Here is a 20764-nt window from a genome sequence, read left to right as displayed (position 1 = left end):
TTGTTTGTCATTCTTAGGTAAAAATTCAACATTTTTATTTGTCTTTGTAAAGGTTGCCAAGTATCACTTGGACATGGAAATGGTATGGAAATCACTAGCCCTGCATCCTTTACCTGCACCGTTATTTTCCACATACATTGTACGGAAATAACTTGTCATGTACCCTTGTAGAACATTGAAACATACCTGCACCTGTGTCATGAACAGTCAACATTTCCTACATATGGAAATCCTAGTTCCAAATCCCTTACTTGTTTTATCATGAAAATTTAACATTTCCCACTAGTCCCACATCTATTCCAAGAAATTTAAAATACCCAACCCTCATCAAAAACAATAAACATTTCCCACAGATGGAAATCACTTCATTATAGTCTCTATCCTTGCCATGAATATTGAGCATTTCAAGTGCAGTTGCTATCAAACTAGCACAAGATGTTTGAAAACTTGATTAACTTGTTACCTGCTGAATTTTCTTAAATCGACTTGACTTGCTTCAATTTTTTCAAACTATCCATTATCAATTTAGGGGATATTAAGATTAGTCAGCAAACAGTATAAAATATGTCAATACTGCACTGCCTAGCTTTTTATTATGTCGCCTTGAAAAAGGCGACATATAGGGGTTACTTTTGTCGGCGTCGTTGTTGTCGGCGTCCCCTTAAGCTTGTCCGGAGCATAAGTCAGTCATTATAAGTCGGATTGACTTCAAACTTGGTATGCATGCTTCTTGTAATGACCCAAAGTGCAGTGCACAAGAACTGGTACTCTGCATTTCTTATTTTTAGAGTTATTGCCCTTTTTTAATTTTCATACTTTATTTTTGTCCAGGCCATTTCTTCTAAAGTATAAAATCTATGGACTTGAAACTTCATAGGATGATAGATCTCATTAAGAAGAAGTGCAGTGCACAAGAACTGGTACTCTGCATTTCATATTTTTTGCGTTATTGCCCTTTGTTAATTTTCATACTTTATTTTTGTCCAGGCCATTTCTTCTAAAGTATAAAAGCTATGGACATGAAACTTCATAGGATGATAGATCTCATTAAGAAGAAGTGCAGTGCCCAAGAACTGGTACTCTGCATTTCTTATTGCCCTTTGTTAGTTTTCATACTTTATTTTTGTCCAGGCCATTTGTCATAAATTATAAAAGCTTTAGACTTGAAACTTAATTGGATGATAGATCTTATTGATAAGAAGTGCAGTGTACAAAACTGCTGCTCTGCATTTCTTATTTTTTGAGTTATCGCCATTTGTTGATTTTCATATTTTATTTTTGTCCTGGCCATTTCTCCTAAACTATATTGTTCACAAGGCAACACATCCGACTCGCAGAGTTCTATAGTTAGTGATGAAGGTTGTCTTGCTCTTTATTAGTGATGAAGGCTACCCCTTTCCTTTTAACAGTAAAAAATAAAAGAATCTCTGGTATGCTCAAATCAGCTTACATTATCTAGTTAAATAACAAAGCATCTTTGAACATTAAAGCGACTCAATTTAATTCAAAAGTTTGGGTTGCAGCATCAGCACTCGCCAAATTTTTTGGAAGAAATGTGAAATTTTATACATTACAATACTCAAAGAGCAAGCAATATGTGGAGTGGGCACTTCTGGAACCACTGTCCCACCGGTCAGTCTGTCCCTCTTGTCTCTATAAATTCTATAAATATATAATTGAGCATCGTCACGACAAAACAAACGTAATGCGTTTGCGACCAGCATGGATCCAGACCAGCCTGCGCATCCTCGCAGTCTGATCGGGATTCATGCTCTTCGCTTACAAACCCTTTTACAAGTAGAGAAACTGAAAGCGAACAGCATGGATCCTGATCAGACTGCACGGATGCGCAGGCTGGTCTGGATCCATGCTGGTCACAAACGCATTACGTTGGTTTTGTCGTGATGTGGCTCATGTAACAGGGTTCGTACAGACATCCAGTATCAAAATTCAAGGACTTTTTAAGCATGTTTTTCCATTTTTCAAGCACAATTTGTTGCGTCGCCTATCCTACACAATGTTTAACCAGTATTAATTTATAAGTCATTTTTGTTGAAAACACATTTTCTGGCTACAGTACACTTTAACAGTTCCTATAGAATAACAAGAAAGATACTGAACTGCCACCCTGTTTTATGGCCCCCTGTTAAAACCCTAACTTCAATATATCACGCTCTTTTGTAGGTTTTCCGTTTCTTTTAAATATAAATACTGTAACATGATAATATGATATATATCTACATTAGTAAATTGTCTTACAAAAATAAAGTCAATATTCATTGAATGGTTAAGTAAAAATCATTAGCACTATACAAAATCGCAGTGAGTGGGGTATTGCGATAATCTTGCGATGAGGGCTACATATCAGAATCTTGCTAAATTCTGTGTTGAAACCTTGGAACACAACATGAGCATTATAGAGGGGTTGAAGTGAAGTTCAAATTAACTGCAATTTGTGTCTGTTACATTGAGCAAACATTGATTTTGGTACTGAACAAGATCTTTTTTATTGGTTTTTTTTGGTAAGTGTTGATTTTTACTGACACTTTTCTGTCATTCAATCATTTTCAAGCACATTTGCAGCAAATTTAAGCACTTTTTAAGCACTTTTCAGGAGAATAATCAAATTCAAGGACTTTAAGCACTTTTTATCATTTTTAAGCACTTTTTAAGAAAGGGACTGAAATTTAAGCACTTTTTAAGACTGTACGAACCGTGTAAGGATTTTCTTCAAACTTCTCAAATGTTAACCTCAACAGGGTGAGGTGATGTGCAAAATCCATGCTGGAACTGTGTCAAGTCAATGTCACAGTATAAGGTCAAATACAAGACATTTTCTTGTCAGCATTACAAGTTCTATTCACCTTCATAATGAAAGGCTTTCTTCAAAATAATGTTCACCATCAAAAAAAAATAAAAATGATAGACCTTCATAAAATCCTGTGTCATAGAGATGTTGGGGGTATTTGTCACTCCTTTTGCAGCTCTAGTTAGTTACTGGGATCCCAATTCAACAGCAGCAATAACTGTTGTAATTTCATCATACACATGTGTGTCCATTTCTTTGACTTCTTTAAATTATTGACATACATGTAATACTAAAAGTTGTTACAATTACAACTTTAAGTTTAACCACTTGTAAATGAAAACTTAAAAGCAAATCTTTTGGAAGATTTAATTTATAAATATTTCATTTATCTAACAACATTAAATGTAAAAACTTCCACTAAATAAACAAGAGGCCCATGATGGCCCTAAATTGCTCACCCGAGTAAGAATACTTGTTTATTCCGTTTTTTTAAGATTTATTTTACTATATGCATATAATGAAAATTTAATGACACCTTGGGCGGGGCCAGTTTTGACACTCACTAGAAGATGTTTCATGCAAAATATCTAAGCTCTAGCTCTTTCTGTTTTTTAAAAGATCATTTTAACTTTTTTCTTTCGGTTGCCATAGTTTGGTTGCCATAGCAACAAGAGTTTTGCATGGAATTTAATTCATTGAACAATCTTCAAAGGTGACAACCAAAAGAACATTCCTATGAAGTTTGGATGAAATTGGCATAGAGGTTTATGAGGAGATGTCGTTTACAGTAAGTTTACCTACGAAAAGCGATCACAAAAGCTCACCATGTCACATTGTGACAGGTGAGGTAACAAAAAGAATTATCTTTAAATGCTAACTTGTAATTGGCACTAGTTATAACTGTATAATTAATTACTTACTATAAGCCATATTACAAAATAAAGAAAAAAATAAAATTTTCAGTGACTGAGACACAATGTAATCATCTGATTTAGCTTTAATGAAGTTAACCTGAGAAGTCTGACTTTATCAGTAACCCACATTAACAGAGAGGGGGATTTTTTTCAAGTTTTACCCTAACCTCTGACCCCAATTCAACTAATTAACAAAATATGCTATGTACTTAGTAATGAAAATGATATTTTCAAATGACATATAACACAAAAATACAGAGAAATTGTTACAATATTGATTTTCTTCAATTAAATGCAAATGTACATTTTCTACAGTTTTCAAAGTATTTGAAGTGTTAATTCCCTTTTACTCATTTATCATTTTTTTTTTTTTACAAAATGTTATGGTATTTTAAAAGGTAAACAAATAACAATTCTTTGTTTTGGATTAAGCAACATCACTTAATATATCTATGAGAAGTGTTCCATGAATTGCGTCATATTACTACAATACACATTTATATTTTATAACAAATATTAACTTTCAACATTTCAACTTCTCATTAAAAGAACAAACCAGTACTGCAGAGAAAATAAAGTCAAAACAAAACAGGGTTTCTTTCAAAGCTCAACATTCAACTGTCTTCAAATTCTTGCATTTCCGACAATTGCAATCTTGACTTGCTTAAATGACAACAAAGGGGAGCAGCCTAGTGGTATGATGTCTGCCTCTTAACCCAGGGATCAGGAGTTTGAGTACTACTAGAGTCAAGTTTCCTCATGACAACACTACTGGTAAGTTCCAGGAAGCTTACTCCATAGTGGCTCAAATAATCTTCATCCTTCCACCTTAATCGAGCTAAAATAAATACCTACACGTTTGTATAAACTAAATGACAGCTATCGTTTCATGCCATTATCAACATTAATCTTTCCTTCAAATTATCTTGTTAAAAGCTCCTGTTAATAAACACACTTTATTTATCATCATAAAATGAATTTTTCACAAGTACCCTGTGTCATCACAAACAAGAAATATCTTAGCCTTCACCACGCACCATCCAATCTTAATGTATCCCATCTACCAGAAACCTGTATTGCTTCATCCAACTTTGTAGCTTTTCTGCATGTAAATATTTTTTAGCAAGCAGTAAGATATATGTTTTTATTTGCATCTTGAAACAGGTCTAATCTTCAATAGTTTACAGTTCAGAATATTGGTGAAGTATGCTATATTTTCGTTTTTTATCAATTTTAAGGATGGATGTTCTTCTTTAAGATCTCAGGAACGACTCGCTTTCTACAGATTTTGTTTATCACAGCTTGTTTATTTCTCAGTCACTATCTGATAAGTCTGGATCATCATCATCGTCGCTGGCATCATCATCATCACTTTCTTCCTTGTCCCAGTCTTTCATCTTAGCACCCATCATGTAATCATCCTTGAGTATATTCCAAGTTTTACCACTTTTTACATTGTCTCCATCATCTTCTTCATCACTTTCTTCCTTTTTAATGGTAACAGGTACTGACTCCTCTGGCTGAAAAAATAAATATAAACGTGTATGGAGTATTTTACAATCTTAAAAATATTGTTGATGAAAGATGTATATGAAATAAACATATTCATTATGGATCCTTTCCCTTCTGAGCTGTTATTGTAAAAGTAATGTGTACTTGCAAGGGATGTTTAACTATGAATCCCATTTTTCTAACTTTTAATTGAGGAACAAAACTAATATGAATTTGAAAAGTAATCACTTTTATCCAGTCTTAAACTACAAATAAATTTTTTCACATTATGTCATCACCATTCAACCATATCCAGACTGGACTACACGCAGGCTTGGACCTACAAATCAAACCGAGCTTGGTTTTATACTTATTACAACCAGAATTCTTGGCTCTATATCTCCATAGACTTACTTGACCATATACTAACAGCTGACTTGGCCAAACCTGACTATACTACCAGCAAGCTAAGCTTTGTACTACTAGCAGACTTGGCCATAAACTACCAGCACACTTGGCCCTAAACAACCAACAGGCTTGACTTTGCTGTTTATTCAAGCAAGCTTGGTTGTATACTGAGCTATTTGCATTTGCCAGTTATGCTTTCAGTGAGTCTAAAAAGAGTATCAAAGTAAATGCTCACCTTTTCAGCTTTAACATTGGTTTTACTGGTTCCCTTTAGTAAAGTGAGGAATTTATCTTTTGTCATTCCTTCCATAATCTTGTCCTTCTTTCTCTCTGACATACCAACTTGCTGTATCTCATCCTCTACTATCTTCTGTTGTTTCCTCACAGCATTAAACAATTGCACAACACCCCTGGTTAAAATAAACAACAACAAAAAACATATTTTAATTAATGAATGTACATGTAGCTAAATACATGTACTTAACTTTAATTTTTTTTAAAGAGACTACTTGGGTCAAAGACTTCAAAGCTTTTTACCCTTGAATGCTGTTAGTTAACCACCAGCCATTCCGATAAGGATTTGACTGGTTTCAAGTGAAAGCTAACACAGCAGTTACTTTACCCAGGTGTGACTATGCCTGACACAATGCATTAGGGAATAGAGTATCATGCGTCATTTTGACCTATTACCAAGAAGGCAAATGCAAAGGATTTATTAATAAATCAACAAAATGTAAAGTATTATTTCTGTTTACACTTACAAACTTCAAAGGAATTAAAACTGCCTTACATTTTCCCAGAGAAAACGAAATCAAGAAGTTTTAAAATTTAGATTGTACATTTTTTGTATATATTACAACAGTCATTAACACTGGGATCACTTTTTAAAACAGTATATAACTGCGCATGAAAGAAAATCATTGACTAAAAATAGAGAATACATGGTTGGTGTTGGAAAAGAGAAGATTTATTTGGTGTGCGAGAAAGTGTATCTTGACAAGTTTTAGCAATAAACCTTCTCCATCAAGACAATAGCGTTTGTCTGGTTTAATCATGTTTATAGATTATTTAAATGGTTTCATTCTTACTTTTCCCCTAATAAAACAGGGTCTATATGTAGTTTTGTTTTGCTGCTACCAATGTGGCGTCATCATAGGCTAACCGTGTGACATAATGACTGGAGATAGATAAGTATATCCAATAAGGCTTTATCCAGCTGATAAAATACTGTTGCAATATATGCACTTACATATTTAATGCATATATAAATATACCATGTTTAGATAACAAGACTAAGACTTAAATAATTATATCTAATAATGTGTTATGTTATATACCTGGTAGCTATTTTTTGCAACTGTCTTTCCTTGTCTCTTTTAAGTGGATCTGGTTTACTTCTGCACATATTCTCCCATAACTTTGCCTATTGTGTGTAAAAAAAACCCCAACAAAATAACATTATAGTATGCATTTACTACTTTAATAGTTCAATCATTGACACTAATAAACAATGATATCCCTTTTACATACATAAATATACACGTATATAACAATTTAAGCAAATCAATTTAAGCAAATAACAAGTACAGAAAGTTTGAAATCTGTGGTTGGTTTTTTATTTCTTAAATAATGGGACTAAGCACATTAAAACCCCTTTAAAAACCTTAAAAATGAAAAGGGCCAATTTGGTGAGAGGGAATTTAATGTTAAAAATCACCAAAAATTCTTTTATTTAATTAAAATGTCAAGAAAATAAAAACCCCTTTCTTCTTTGGCTAACTAAAAATTGGGTTTTCTTTTGTTCTTTTTTAAATTTTTTGTGTTTTATTATCTTGTTTCCTCTTCTTTTCTCCCCAATTTTTCCCTTTTTCTTATTTTTTTTGTTGTTTTTCCTTTTAAAAGGAAATAAACCTATTTTTGTTTTGTACAAGGGAAATATAAATGGGATAATTCAAAAACCCCTTATTGTAACTATTAAAAAATTTAATTTAAAAATGCAAAATTGTATTTTTTTCCCTTAATGCCTCCCAAAAATTTGAAAAAACATCAAAAAATTTTGTTTTTCAACCATTTTTTATTTCCACCCCTTTGGCCCCGTTTGCCCCCTGAATTTTTGTATTGCCCTTTATTAGTCCCAAAAAATTAAATTCCCCTAAAAAAGAATCGGGTACCAAGACATCCCCACTTTGTGATTATACATATTTGCCATTGGAAACCCATATGGGCTCCTCACTCCAGACCAATTTAATAGACGAAAATGCTTTGTATACAGAAACTACTCTATGCCAGAAAATAAACAACAACTGGTTCCTAAATCTGCAAGATGTAAATCACCATTACATGGAACCTCTGTCTTAAAAATCTCACCCGAAAGATATGTTTATGGCAAAAGCCTGATTTTGTACTGAGAAAATTTTAACACAGGACCATGGTTGCTTTTGTTGAGACATAAGGGCTCCCCTTGCTCTGGTTGCAAAGGCTTTTATGTACTGTGAAAAGGCTCCTGGCATTAATTATGCTGCATATTAGCTAACTTGAGACATTTTAAAAAGTTGAAAAACTACATTTTATATTAACACAACTTTTCAGTACCTGTTTATGAGATGGAACATTCTTATGCAATATTTTAGCTAAAACATCTGCCAGGCCTGTTTTTCCCCCAGATTGATTTTCCCCAACATTTTCCCATCTTGTCCTTTCTGCTAAATCTGTAGATGTTTTTTTTTTCTGTAAAAATGTGAGTTTTCATAAGAAAAACACAATTTTTCCCAAAATTTTTTTTTGGCTATTTTAATCCCCCAACAGGAGTTCCATTCTCATTTCATATATACCCATCTTTTTTTAAAAAAACATCTTTTTTTTTTAAAGTTAAGACAAAATTTCCAAATTCTTTTTTTATTCTAAGGTAAAATTTAATAAAAGGCCTTCAGATTTTTAAAACCCAACTAAGGGCAAAAAAATTTTTTGGGGAATTGCCTTTTAAAATTTTTACTATTAAAATCCATCACCGAAAAATGTATTAAAAAATATTTTTTTATAATGTTCTTTTTGGGGAATTTTAGGTAGGTAGACCATTGTTCACGGGAAAAATGGGGGTCTCATTAGTGGGGTTCTACTGTATTCTATTCCTTTTCTTTCCAACATCGAAAAATACTATTTGGGAATACAAAATGACCCTTTTTCAGATATTTAACAAAATATTACCATTCTTAGAGGGCATTTTTCATGTGACATTATAACTGTATGTATACCTTATATTTAACATATCAGATTTGTTTGCAACATACAACTTTTTAAGATTATGATGATCAAATGATTTTTTGAAGAACTGAAATGTGTTTTCTGAATTCAACAGCTAAAATTAATTAAACTAGCACCTGTGTTGCTATACATTTTCAGTGCATAAAATTACAGTTAAAATTTGGCACAATGGTTTCAGAGTAGGAAAAAACAACTGTTTAGAGGTAAATGGGTCAAACAGTTCTGCTTCATTAATTGGAAGTGGCTAGCTGTACGGGCCCATACTGCCGGCCAAAAATTCTAGACGTATGTATGTGAGTCACATACGTCTATCCTATAATATATGCAATGTTGAGGATAGTCCTACAGCAATTTTTCAATTTTCACAAAGAATGGTAATATATATTCAATTAATTTTTCTAAATTATTTTATGGATAATATTAGGCCATTTATATTTTGACAAGATATCGGATAGATAAATAAACTAGAACTGTGTCCAAAGGACACGGATGCCCCCACTGACAACATGTATATGGTATAGTGAAAAAATCAACAAAGGGCCATAATTCTATTAAATTTGGTCACAGCAAAAATTCCTTCCTTTAATGCCATCTACACATTAAGGTTGTTCATCCCAGGAAGTTTAAGCAAAATCTGCCATTCGGTTTAAGAGGAGTTGCGTTCACAAAATTTCTATATGGTATATAGTGAAAAAATCAACAAAGGGCCATAATTCTTTTAAATTTGGTCGCAGCAAAAATTCCTTCCTTTACTACCATCTACACATTCATCCCTAGAAGTTTAAGCAAAATCTGCCATTCGGTTTAAGAGGAGTTTCTACATAGTATATAGTGAAAAAATCAACAAAGGGCCATAATTCTGTTAAATTTGGTCGCAGCGAAAATTCCTTCCTTTACTGCCATCTACACATTTAGGTTGTTCATCCCTGAAAGTTTAAGAAAAATCTGCCATTCAGTTTAAGAGGAGTTGCGTTCACAAGATTTTGGGACGGACGGACAAGTGTAACGCTATATGCTCCCACTTTGTGGGGACATGAAAATTCACCTTAATTAGTTGTTTTTGTAAGCGATGTAAAATTTGTGTTATTTACAAATTACATTAATTAATTAACCCACATACTTTAATGTCAAGTCAATGAAAGTCTGTGATTATGCAATCGTGAAAAATTGCTGTGCTGCATTATTAAAAGAAATTTTCAACTCCCGCTACTGCCTAATTAATTAGGGTAACTCAATGCTTAATTTATTAGGCTAACCAGGTCTAGGATTTCATGATATTTATGAGCTGTCTGTAAATTTATAGATAGTCTAAAATTTTAAAGATTTTTCAATCCATAAATTTACAGATATTTAAAGGAATAGAAATGGATGGATTGATGTCTTTCTTATATAAATATTCATCATTTCAAAAGAGGTACCATGACAGTTTTTCTGTTGACATCAACCCTATAAGTGAGAAATTCGTGTTTTAAGACACTTTATTTTACTTGAGAAATAAGTTCATGGGCGCCGCCATTTTGGCGTTCTGTCATTCTCGCGAGACAGACGAGACCGAGATTGTGACGTGTTATACCCACTTCCGGTAAAGGTGTCACGCTGGTACAACTGAAATATATCTTGATGAAGAACTTAATTAATCTTATTGCGTACATTATATATTATTTATGAAAACATCATATGGAACTGAATTGCTTTAATTAATTAATCAAAGACGTCGCGGCATTAATTATCATTTGTCCGATTTTCAAGCTTGCTGATGATCCCACCACATGATTTAAGCAATGACTGCTTAGTTTTCAAAGATAAACCATCAATTTAATTTGGGTACTTTGAGAAACTTCTTCAAATTGACGATATATCCTTTTATTTTGTACTTAATTTTCGCTAGACAAGCTGTCCGAATAGGGTACATCGCCGGTCATGTATCTTTTTCTCAGCGTAAAATATCAACTAAATCCAATATGCAGAGATCTGCTGAGGACGCGATTTTCTGACATCGACGCTAAAAATAAAATGGCGCAGGAAAATCGGCAGCTAGACAAATATCGTATGAAAACAAAACTGTCCGTTCGGTTATTTAGGCACCCAGTCAAAACTGGTACCAACAGCAACAGGTTGCCCATTGCATTCCCCTGTAATTACGCATATTCCCGGGTTTAGTTCCCTATAGCTTTTTTCCACGTTATCTACTAGCCTGGGATTCAGGCGTTGATATTTTTTGCTTATTCATAACATACGCGCATCAAACTCGATCGTCATAGATAACGCAACATCTCTGGTTTTGAAAGTATCAACGCCTGGGGAAACCTGCGGGGTTTCCCATGTAATTATCGACTAATGATTATCCTATTAATAGACCGATTAGCACGTGACCAACAAATTACATGACTAAATCGAAATCGAGGCAAAGATGATGAATGTTGAAAATTTGACGCCATTTTTGTGTCGCCTCTACGGAGTAGTGGCGACATATAGGGATCACTTCTCCGTCGTCTGTCTGTCCGTCTGTCTGTCTGTCCGCACTCACAGGAGAGTAATTATGTGGCTAGAGGGACAATAGGTTCTCTTTGATGTCATTCATTCCGTAATGCTTTGATGTGGCTATTTTCTTTTGCGTGGCTAAAAAGAACAATAGAGAGAACAATAGAGTAGCCACATAATTACTGTCCTGTGAGAACGTCCGTCTGTCCGTCCGTCACAAAACTTGTCCGGACTACTGCTCATAAACTACTGGTGCAATTTCATCCAAACTTTACAGGAATGATCAGTACCAAGTTTAGTTGTGCATACTGTCAGCATTTTCCGGTTCAGTGATTTTTGTCAGAGTTATGGCCCTTTAATAATTTTTAATTTTAAAGTTTGTCCGGACTACTTCTCTTAGACCACTAATGCAATTTCAATGAAACTTTACAGGATTGATCTGTAGCTCAAGTCCTTGCGCATATTGCACAGGTTTTCCGGTTGAATGATTTTTGGCCGAGTTATGGCCCTTTGACAAAAAGATGTTCTTTTCTGTGTGTTGCCAGATACACAAAAGCTTGTCCGGACTACTCCTCATAAACTACTGGTGCAATTTCATCCAAACTTTACAGGAATGATCAGTACCAAGTCTAGTTGTGCATATTGTCAGCATTTTCCGGTTCAATGATTTTTGTCAGAGTTATGGCCCTTTAATAATTTTTATTTTTAAAGTTTGTCCGGACTACTTCTCTTATACCACTAATGCAATTTCAATGAAACTTTACAGGATTGATCTGTAGCTCAAGTCCTTGCGCATATTGCATGGGTTTTCCGGTTGAATGATTTTTGGCCGAGTTATGGCCCTTTGATAAAAAGGTCTTTTTTTCTGTGTGTTGCCAGATACGCAAAAGCTTGTCCGGACTACTCCTCATAAACTACTGGTGCAATTTTATCCAAACTTTACAGGAATGATCAGTACCAAGTCTAGTTGTGCACTGTCCGTCTGTCTGTCACAAAATTTGTCCCAACATGAAATTGGCCATCATGAGGCGACACATGTGATTACTGATCGCTCTTGTATAATAATTTACTATTATTAATTGCGTCCAGCACAATTTTCCGATGCTCACAAACTTTATCCAATTTAACTAATCAAACCTGTTGATCAAATTCACTCATCATGCAATAAACTTTGTAAACAAGTGTTAGTTTTAAATCAGAAAAGGTGTTTTGAAAGCGAGGCTCCGTAACTGTTTGTTGAGCTTCGGGTCACTTCGTGGAAATTCCGTTTCTATTTTTAGAAACTTGTTTGTCGTTGCATGAGTTATCGTTCTTTAAATAACACCCGTAATTTTCGGGGTGTATACTAGGTGGCGCTTCGATCGAAAATCGTATTTCCCCAGGCTGTTGATTTGCCAAACAGAAGCACATAAAAAATCGACAGACTGAAACCCAGGCTAGTTATCTACTTACCCAATCCCTTTCCCACACAGATACGCATTTCTACTACCGAAAATTTAATCCAATAAAACAAAAAATCATAAATCTACTTAATATTTTAAAGGATTATTGGTAACTGAAAAAAAATGTGTTGCTATTTTATGAAATGCTGTAATTTACAGTATAACTTGACAGGTGCGGAACTTAATTTCCCCTAAGGTCATTCAGTTCAATGATGAAGCGTAAAAAAATAGATGTGTATTAATCGTCATTAGAATATTTGACAAGGGTGATTAATCAATCAGGGCATTATTGTGCATGATCAAAAGGTCTGTCGGCACAGAGGCATACAAGGAGCAATAACAAGAGCTGTCCGTAAGACAGCGCGTTCGACTTTTTTAGTGCTTGCCTATAATACAAAACATTGACAGTTAAGGGCCATAATTCAAATAAAATCTTTGACAGAATTACCTTCTCCTGGACATGTTTGGGAATCATGATTGTAAACAAGTATTCCAACTTTCAAATTAATATCTCAAACAGTTCAGTCTAAAAGTGGACTGGTACTAAAAACTTAACCAAGATTCTAAGTCGATAAAAGGCCTTAATTTTTAAAACAAATCCTTGACAGAGTTACCTTCTCTTGCGTACAGATGGGGGTAATGATGTGAAATAGCATTAAAAGTTTCAAAGCAATATCTCAAAGGGTTAAGGCAATAAGTGGATTTTACCCATATTCAATGTATTTTCTAAGTCAAAAAGGGGCATAATTCTGTCAAAAACCTTGACAGAGTTATGTCCTCTTGTCTGTTGATGAAGGTCGTGATGGTAAACAAGTATGGTCAGTTTCAAAGCAATACCTCCAATGGTTTTGAAATAAAGTGAGGTGGTACAAAAAACTTAACCAAGATTCTAAGTCGATAAAAGGCCTTAATTTTTAAAACAAATCCTTGACAGAGTTACCTCTCTTGCGTACAGATGGGGGTAATGATGTGAAATAGCATTAAAAGTTTCAAAGCAATATCTCAAAGGGTTAAGGCAATAAGTGGATTTTACCCATATTCAATGTATTTTCTAAGTCAAAAAGGGGCATAATTCTGTCAAAACCTTGACAGAGTTATGTCCTCTTGTCTGTTGATGAAGGTCGTGATGGTAAACAAGTATGGTCAGTTTCAAAGCAAATACCTCCAATGGTTTTGAAATAAGTGAGGTGGTACAAAAAAACTTAACCAAGCTCAATACACTTTCTAAGTCAAAAAAGGCCATAATTCTGTCAAAAACCTTGACAGAGTTATGTACTCTTGTCTGTAGATGGAGGTTATGATGGTGAACAAGTATGGTAAGTTTCAAAGCCATACTTGTAATACTTCTGAAATAAAGTGGGGTGGTACGAAAAACTTAACCAAGGTGTGACGCCAACGCTCACGCTAACGCCGACGCCGGGGCGAGTAGGATAGCTCCCCTTTTCATAGAAAAGTCGAGCTAAAAATCGTTAGTACACAGTGTGACAGGAACATTTGGTGCAAATTAGGAACAATAAAATGGATAATGCACAGTATTAGACATAAGTAGTAAGAACCAGCAATTGTGTGAATAAATTATGCAAATGAGATTTTTGAACAGCCAATAAAAATGTTTTGCCTGCAGTTAATATTAGGCTACGATTACGATGTAAATAAATACCACGCAGCATCATACGTTGACAGACATGTAAACAATTTACTTTTCAAAAGAGTTGCTTATATTTTTGAAATGTGTACATCACTAATTACATATGTTCACACCTTTTAATTTGAAAGTCAGATTCAAACTGCAAAAATTTAATTACATGTACTATTAAGAACACGTTTTAGTAGGATTTTTATAATAATGATAATTATCGCCGTTCAATAATTAACAGCCAATTATTCGTTGGTGCGTTTGTTTATTTAATTGCATTATTTGATTGTGAAACTTTGTTAAATAATAACATGTGTATTTATTAACTCTGTGAAATATTGTTTAATTATATTAAGATGAGACTTTAATGAACATTGCATTGTTTGAAGTAACGGGCATCACTGGCCTGAAGTGGTGAGACCGGTAGACGTCGATTTTTAATTTGTTTCTTTTTTTTTTTCTTTTTCTTTTTTTTGATATTGTTACGTATTTTGAACCATAAAAAATCTCCTCTACACCTCCTGTGAAAATTAAATTGTTTGTTTGTTTTTCGGTTTATTTTTTAGCTCGGCGCCGGAAATTCCATATGTCCGAGATCTCAGCGTCCATGCCGGTCCACTCTAGTAGTCTCATCGGGGACGTCTTTTTCATGCCGATCTTCCTAAGTCCTGTTCTTCGTTCGGTGGAGGAAAGACAATACCGGAAAAGCATCAAGTTCCGTGACGGCTGCAAACAGGCGGTTGACATAAAACGGCTCTTGTTAGCGCCACCCTCCAGAGTTAGTCACGACAGGTCAACCAATCACCTCTGGTACTTGAGATGACTTGACCTTGACCTGCCGTGTGCCTTCTCCGCGACGTGCACGCCTCTGGAGGGATTTGGAGAAGAAATTAAATTGTCTGGTCAATACTTAATTATATAAATATTTCGCTACGATTCAACTAGATTTATCATAAATCTAAAGATGTGGGGAAATGACATCACGCGCACCTGTTTTTATACGGCCAATACACAAACATGGCCGCCCCTACTGATTTGTAGAAATCGGTGATTAAGCGATTTAAATTTCGTTATCATTCGTTTAATATTATTATTTGGCGGCAGAAAATTTGCAGATTTATTATTTATAGTATTCTTTTTCTGAAATCAAGTTTTTATTCTAACCTTGTCTTTCCTTTTAATGTGAAATTTGCTGTTCTTATTTTTACACTAAAATCCGCAGCTTCACACAAGTTGTTTTATTGATTGTTTATATTTACAAAGTAATGGGGTGAGTTTCATCTTCGTATGATGATTTTGAAATATTTGTTAACAGTGAAAATTAAGTCATCAAATTGGGCACAGGCTAAAACGCAGACGCTTATGCAGACAATATAGAATATATAGTAAAACGCAGACAATATAGAATATATAGTAAAACGCAGACAATATAGATATAGAGTGTTTTCACAAAATGCAGACGATATAGAAATTATAGAAGTGTGAATTAGACTCTTAACAGCTTGTCACCACTTTTTTTTTCAGATTAACTTTATAAAATAAGAGATTTATAAGAATTATTATTTGATACAAAAATAACATTTTAATTAGAGATTAGAAATCTTTTTATTTAAATGTTTATTAGTATGATAATATCAACAATAAATATATAAATAGTGATATAAGAAAGGTTTTTTTTTTATTCTATGTTAGATTTTAATTAAATTAATTTGAAATAAAATATTTAATACTAGCTTTGTATAATTTGTAACTTGTTTTAGACCGGCCCATCAAATTGTTCTGAATCTTACTGCATACTGTTACATTGATTCATATAATACGTAACCTTATTCATCTTAACCTGTGGTTTTGAATTTTAATGCAACTTCTGCTATTTTCTTACTTCATGTCTGTAAATTTAAAGATAAAAAAAATTGTAAAATTATGGATCTTCCAAAAATTTACAGACTGTCCATAATTATCATGAAATCCTAAACCTGCTAACTGTTTAACAAACCAAAATAGATTTTCAATGAAAATTTTCAATAAGAACTAAATGTGCTCTAGATTTCTGTTAACTTTCCTGTTCTCACATTAGGAGAACAAGCTGTATATAGTGTTTAAAATACAATTCAAACACATGTTTACATCGCGAAATTACGTGACAGCATATTCAGCTTTAAAGAAATTGAATTTCCAAAAGTTTTCCTTCAAAATCATGTTTACTTGAGTAACTAAATAAGAAACCCTACCATCAGAAGTGCTTAAATCTTCTATATTTTTATCAGGCTCCGAGTCAGATGCTTCAATTTCCACGTGAACTTTTTTAGCCATGGTAGCTGCCATCTTTACAGTACGGTTTCCGGTCAGGTCAAAGTTAGTACTTCCGGTGCGGTATGCCTAAAATACGAAAGTGAGATTTTTGACGAAAGTGAGCGAAAGTGAGCGAAAGTGACTTTTAAAATTTGAATTGTACCGTTTTAATAGAATTTTACAGTAAAATTGTTATTTGCAGACGTATGTTATAAGCAACTTATAATATTTCTTATCAAAATAATCACTATGATGATTTAATCGCCATTTGTTTGCATAATTTCTATTCACAAGTTCCGAGATCTTCCTTTCGTTCACATTGAAAAATACGAAAGTGACTTGTGAAATATGAAATTTAAAGGGGGAATGGAAATTTACTAAAATTTGCATTTTTTTAGGGGGGTTATTTTTAAGAATTAAATATTAATTTTCTTTTTTTATAATTTTCAATTTAAATCTATATTTTAAAAAGTTTTAAAGTATTTTGTATTTTTCTATGCAAAAGGAAAGGAAGTAATAATTGTTATTTGAAAGTAGCAATAAATGGCGATAATTTATGATTATGGGGTTTTTTATTTAATTTATATAATTAGTTGCTTTTAATAACGTTAACAAACAGAATTTTTCTGTAAAATTTTTATTAAAAAGGGGACAAAATTTAAAATTTAAAAGTCACTTTCGCTTCTTTCGTCATTTCGTCAAAAATTCCCTTTTTTTTTTGGGGAAAACCCTTCCGGGGGTTCACTGTCCTTTTTTTTGATATTTTTGTTTATTTTATATTTATAGTGCCATTGAAATAGATTTTAAAAGCTGTATATGAATTTTCTTTACAAAAAAGGTACATTAATTTAAAAATTATGCCAAGACATAAACGAGGAAGAAGAAGGTTTATAGATGATGATAATTATTCACAGAGACAAAAATTTCAAAACTCAGGCTCTGCTAGATCTAATGAACAATCAAGAAGATATGAAGACCATCATGGTTTTAGAGGAAGGAGAAGATCAAATTTTAAAGAGGACGGAAGGGCGTATTCAGGATACAGCTCATCCAGTGAACAGCAAAGTAGTTCATCCACAAATTCTAGTTGTGGAAATGAGCTTGGTATCCTTTCAGTCTTTATTTACACTGGTTCATATACTCAACATCACTAATTCCGCGTCATCACTTACCTCGCGGTAATGGCATATTTTCATGTGGCCAGTGTTAAAATTGGTCAGAATTGACATATTTTATTCAAACACCTTAACAACAAAGTTTTTGTGCAAAATTATTTTAATCTATAGATTTTTACGTAAAACTGAGCAACATTTTACAAACTTCTGCAAAAAACAACAATAGTCCATTAAATTTCTGCATACGTCTGAAACAATCATCATTTTCTAAATGTTCTTGTTTGTTAAAAAAATAAATTTTGAGTTACAATGTAAAGATTATTTTAATATTTAAAATTATGCAAAATAACATAAAGAAATTATAACTGAAACATGAAAAAACTGAAATAAAACACCATTACCGCGAGTTAAATGATGACATACTATTTTCAAAATGGCCTACACACGGTCTACATCTGACAAATTAAAACTAATTTAGATTGAATATATTGTTGTTTCCTTGTGTCATATAGCAGAAAAATGACTAAATGATACAGTTTATGACAATTTTTGTAGTGTGAGTTTATTGTTTGCGTTTTTTACTGTTTTAAAGTGTTAAGTACCGTGACCTAAGAGGAGCACAGTATAGTTTGTCCCAGATTGACAGGATTGGGGGGACAGCATTGAGCGTTTATTTTGCCTTTAGTTGTATACCACTGCAGACAAAATTGGGTACTTTGGACTTACTTGGTGCAAGTTTAAGATATGAATGCTCATTCCCTTTGTATAAAGTATAAATGCCTTTAGGCTTTACCGAGGGAGTGTATCGAACCTATTCCCAATGGCAAATATGCTTATTAAACCCCCGACAAACAAACTTTTTTTTAGGGGAGTATATACAGTATACATGTACATGTGTATACATACTGGTGTGTGTCAGCTGCATACATGTGAACTTTTTTCTATGATCAAGTGGGAGATTTTTCTTCAAAAAGAGGGAGATTTTAGAATTTACAATAAACATGGAACGGAGATTTCTTTAATTTGTGAAAATACCCCTTATTTTAAGAAAAAGTGGGAGTCTCTCGCTAAAAATGGGGGAGTTCACATGTATGCAGCTGGTTGTCGGTCGGTTCGATGCAGATTTCTTGTCCGGGACATAACTATGAAACTACAACCAAATACAAGAGATATCAATCTGATTAAAATCAGCTCTAAAAAAAGTTCCACTTTTAGATCTGACGGTGACCAAATTTGTTAAACTTCCATAGATAATGTTATTTTGATACTTCTTCTAATGTAAAAACCAGTTTGATTGCCTGGCTGAAAATAGCTTTCTCAGGAAATCTGAATTACAAAGAAGGTGAAACATATACTGTTACCATAAGATCTACATAAAAGAAATAAGTTGATCTGAACTTTTGTCAGTTTACAAGATATCAACTTCAAATTTTATTTTTACACTTTGAACTTTGTCTGGGACATAACTCTAAAGCGACAAGGGGTATTAACAAGAAACTATGTAAGAAGATAGATCTCATTGAGAAGAAGTGCAGTGCAAAGGAAATGTAACTCTGCCTTGCCTTATTTTGGAATTATTGCCCTTTGTTTATTTTTAACTTTGAACTTTGTCCTGGAAAGAACACTAAAATGACCAGGGGTATTAAAAACATCTTTGTAGGTAAATAGATCTCATTGAGTGGAAGTGCAGTGCAAAGAAAAGTAACTCTGCCTTGCCTTATTTTAGAGTTACTATCCTTTGTTTATTTACACTTTGAACATTGTCCAGGCATAATTCTAAAATCACAAGGGGTAATAACAAGAAACTTCGTAAGTAGATAGATCTCATTGAGTAGAATGCAGTGCAAAAGAACCATAACTCTGCCTTGCCTTATTTTGGAATTATTGCCCTTTGTTCATTTTTACACTTTGAACTTCGTCAGGGACAAAACTTGAGAACTATAAAAGGTATCATCTTAAAACTTTGTAGGATTATAATCCTATTGAGTAGAAGTGCAGTGAAGAAGAACTGTAACCGTCTCATCCCAAATTTTGGAGTTATTGCCCTTTGTTTATTTTTACAACTTGAATTTTGGCCTGGACATAACTTGAGAACATTGGAAGGTATCAACTTGAAACTTTGTAGGTAGATAGATCTCACTGAGTAGAAGTGCAGAGCAGAATAATCGTAACCCTCCCTTCTCTTATTTTGGAGTTATTGTCCTTTGTTCATTTTTATATGCCCGAAAGGGCATATTATGTTATACCCCCTGGCGTCCGTCCGTCTGTCTGTCCGTCCGTCCGTCCGTCCGTCCGTTAGCAATTTGGTTTCCGGAGCATAATGTAAGTTCCATTTGGCCCACAATGTTCAAACTTCATAGGATGATTGTCCATATAAGGTAGAAGACCCCTATTGATTTTGGGGTCACAAGGTCAAAGGTCAAGGTCGCTATTACCTTGATACTGAAAACAGTTTCCGGAGCATAACTTAAGTTCCATTTGACCCACAATGTTCAAACTTCATAGGATGATTGTCCATATTGGGCAAAAGACCCCTATTGATTTTGGGGTCACAAGGTCAAAGGTCAAGGTCACTATTACCTTGATACTGAAAACAGTTTCCGGAGCATAACTTAAGTTCCAATTGACCCACAGTGTTCAAACTTCATAGGATAATTGTCCATATTGGGAAGAAGACCCCTATTGATTTTGGGGTCACAAGGTCAAAGGTCAAGGTCACTATTACATTGATACTGCAGAGCTCCAGATAGCGTGCGTATAAGCGTAAAATACGCATAGAAAATCTAAAATACGCATCACTTTCAAAATTCGTGCGTCACAGTTACGCACAACAAAATGAAAATGGGCAGCACGAAATACCCAAATATACCCAAATACACCCAAATATACATAATATTGCCCAAATATACCCAAAT

At 33.7% G+C, this 20764-nt stretch overlaps 1 protein-coding gene across 1 annotated transcript; it reads right to left on the bottom strand.

The window, feature by feature from the left end:
* Nucleotides 1–3161: 3161 nt before the first annotated feature.
* LOC132752833 (RRP15-like protein) lies at nt 3162–7415 on the bottom strand. Its single transcript, XM_060743220.1, has 4 exons — nt 7385–7415; nt 6960–7046; nt 5858–6032; nt 3162–5243 (listed from the first exon to the last, which is right to left on the bottom strand). Exons 2-4 carry the CDS (start codon nt 7025–7027, stop codon nt 5037–5039), a joined length of 450 nt encoding a protein of 149 aa, XP_060599203.1. The 5' UTR covers nt 7028–7046; nt 7385–7415; the 3' UTR covers nt 3162–5036.
* Between the last annotated feature and the right edge of the window lie 13349 nt (nt 7416–20764).

Source organism: Ruditapes philippinarum, unplaced genomic scaffold (assembly GCF_026571515.1).
Source record: "Ruditapes philippinarum isolate M1 unplaced genomic scaffold, ASM2657151v2 ctg6923_1_1_1_1, whole genome shotgun sequence".
NCBI classification, from domain to species: Eukaryota; Metazoa; Mollusca; class Bivalvia; order Venerida; family Veneridae; genus Ruditapes; species Ruditapes philippinarum.
The sequence above is the reverse complement of the archived record's forward strand: the minus strand, read 5'-3'. Positions and strand labels throughout refer to the sequence as shown.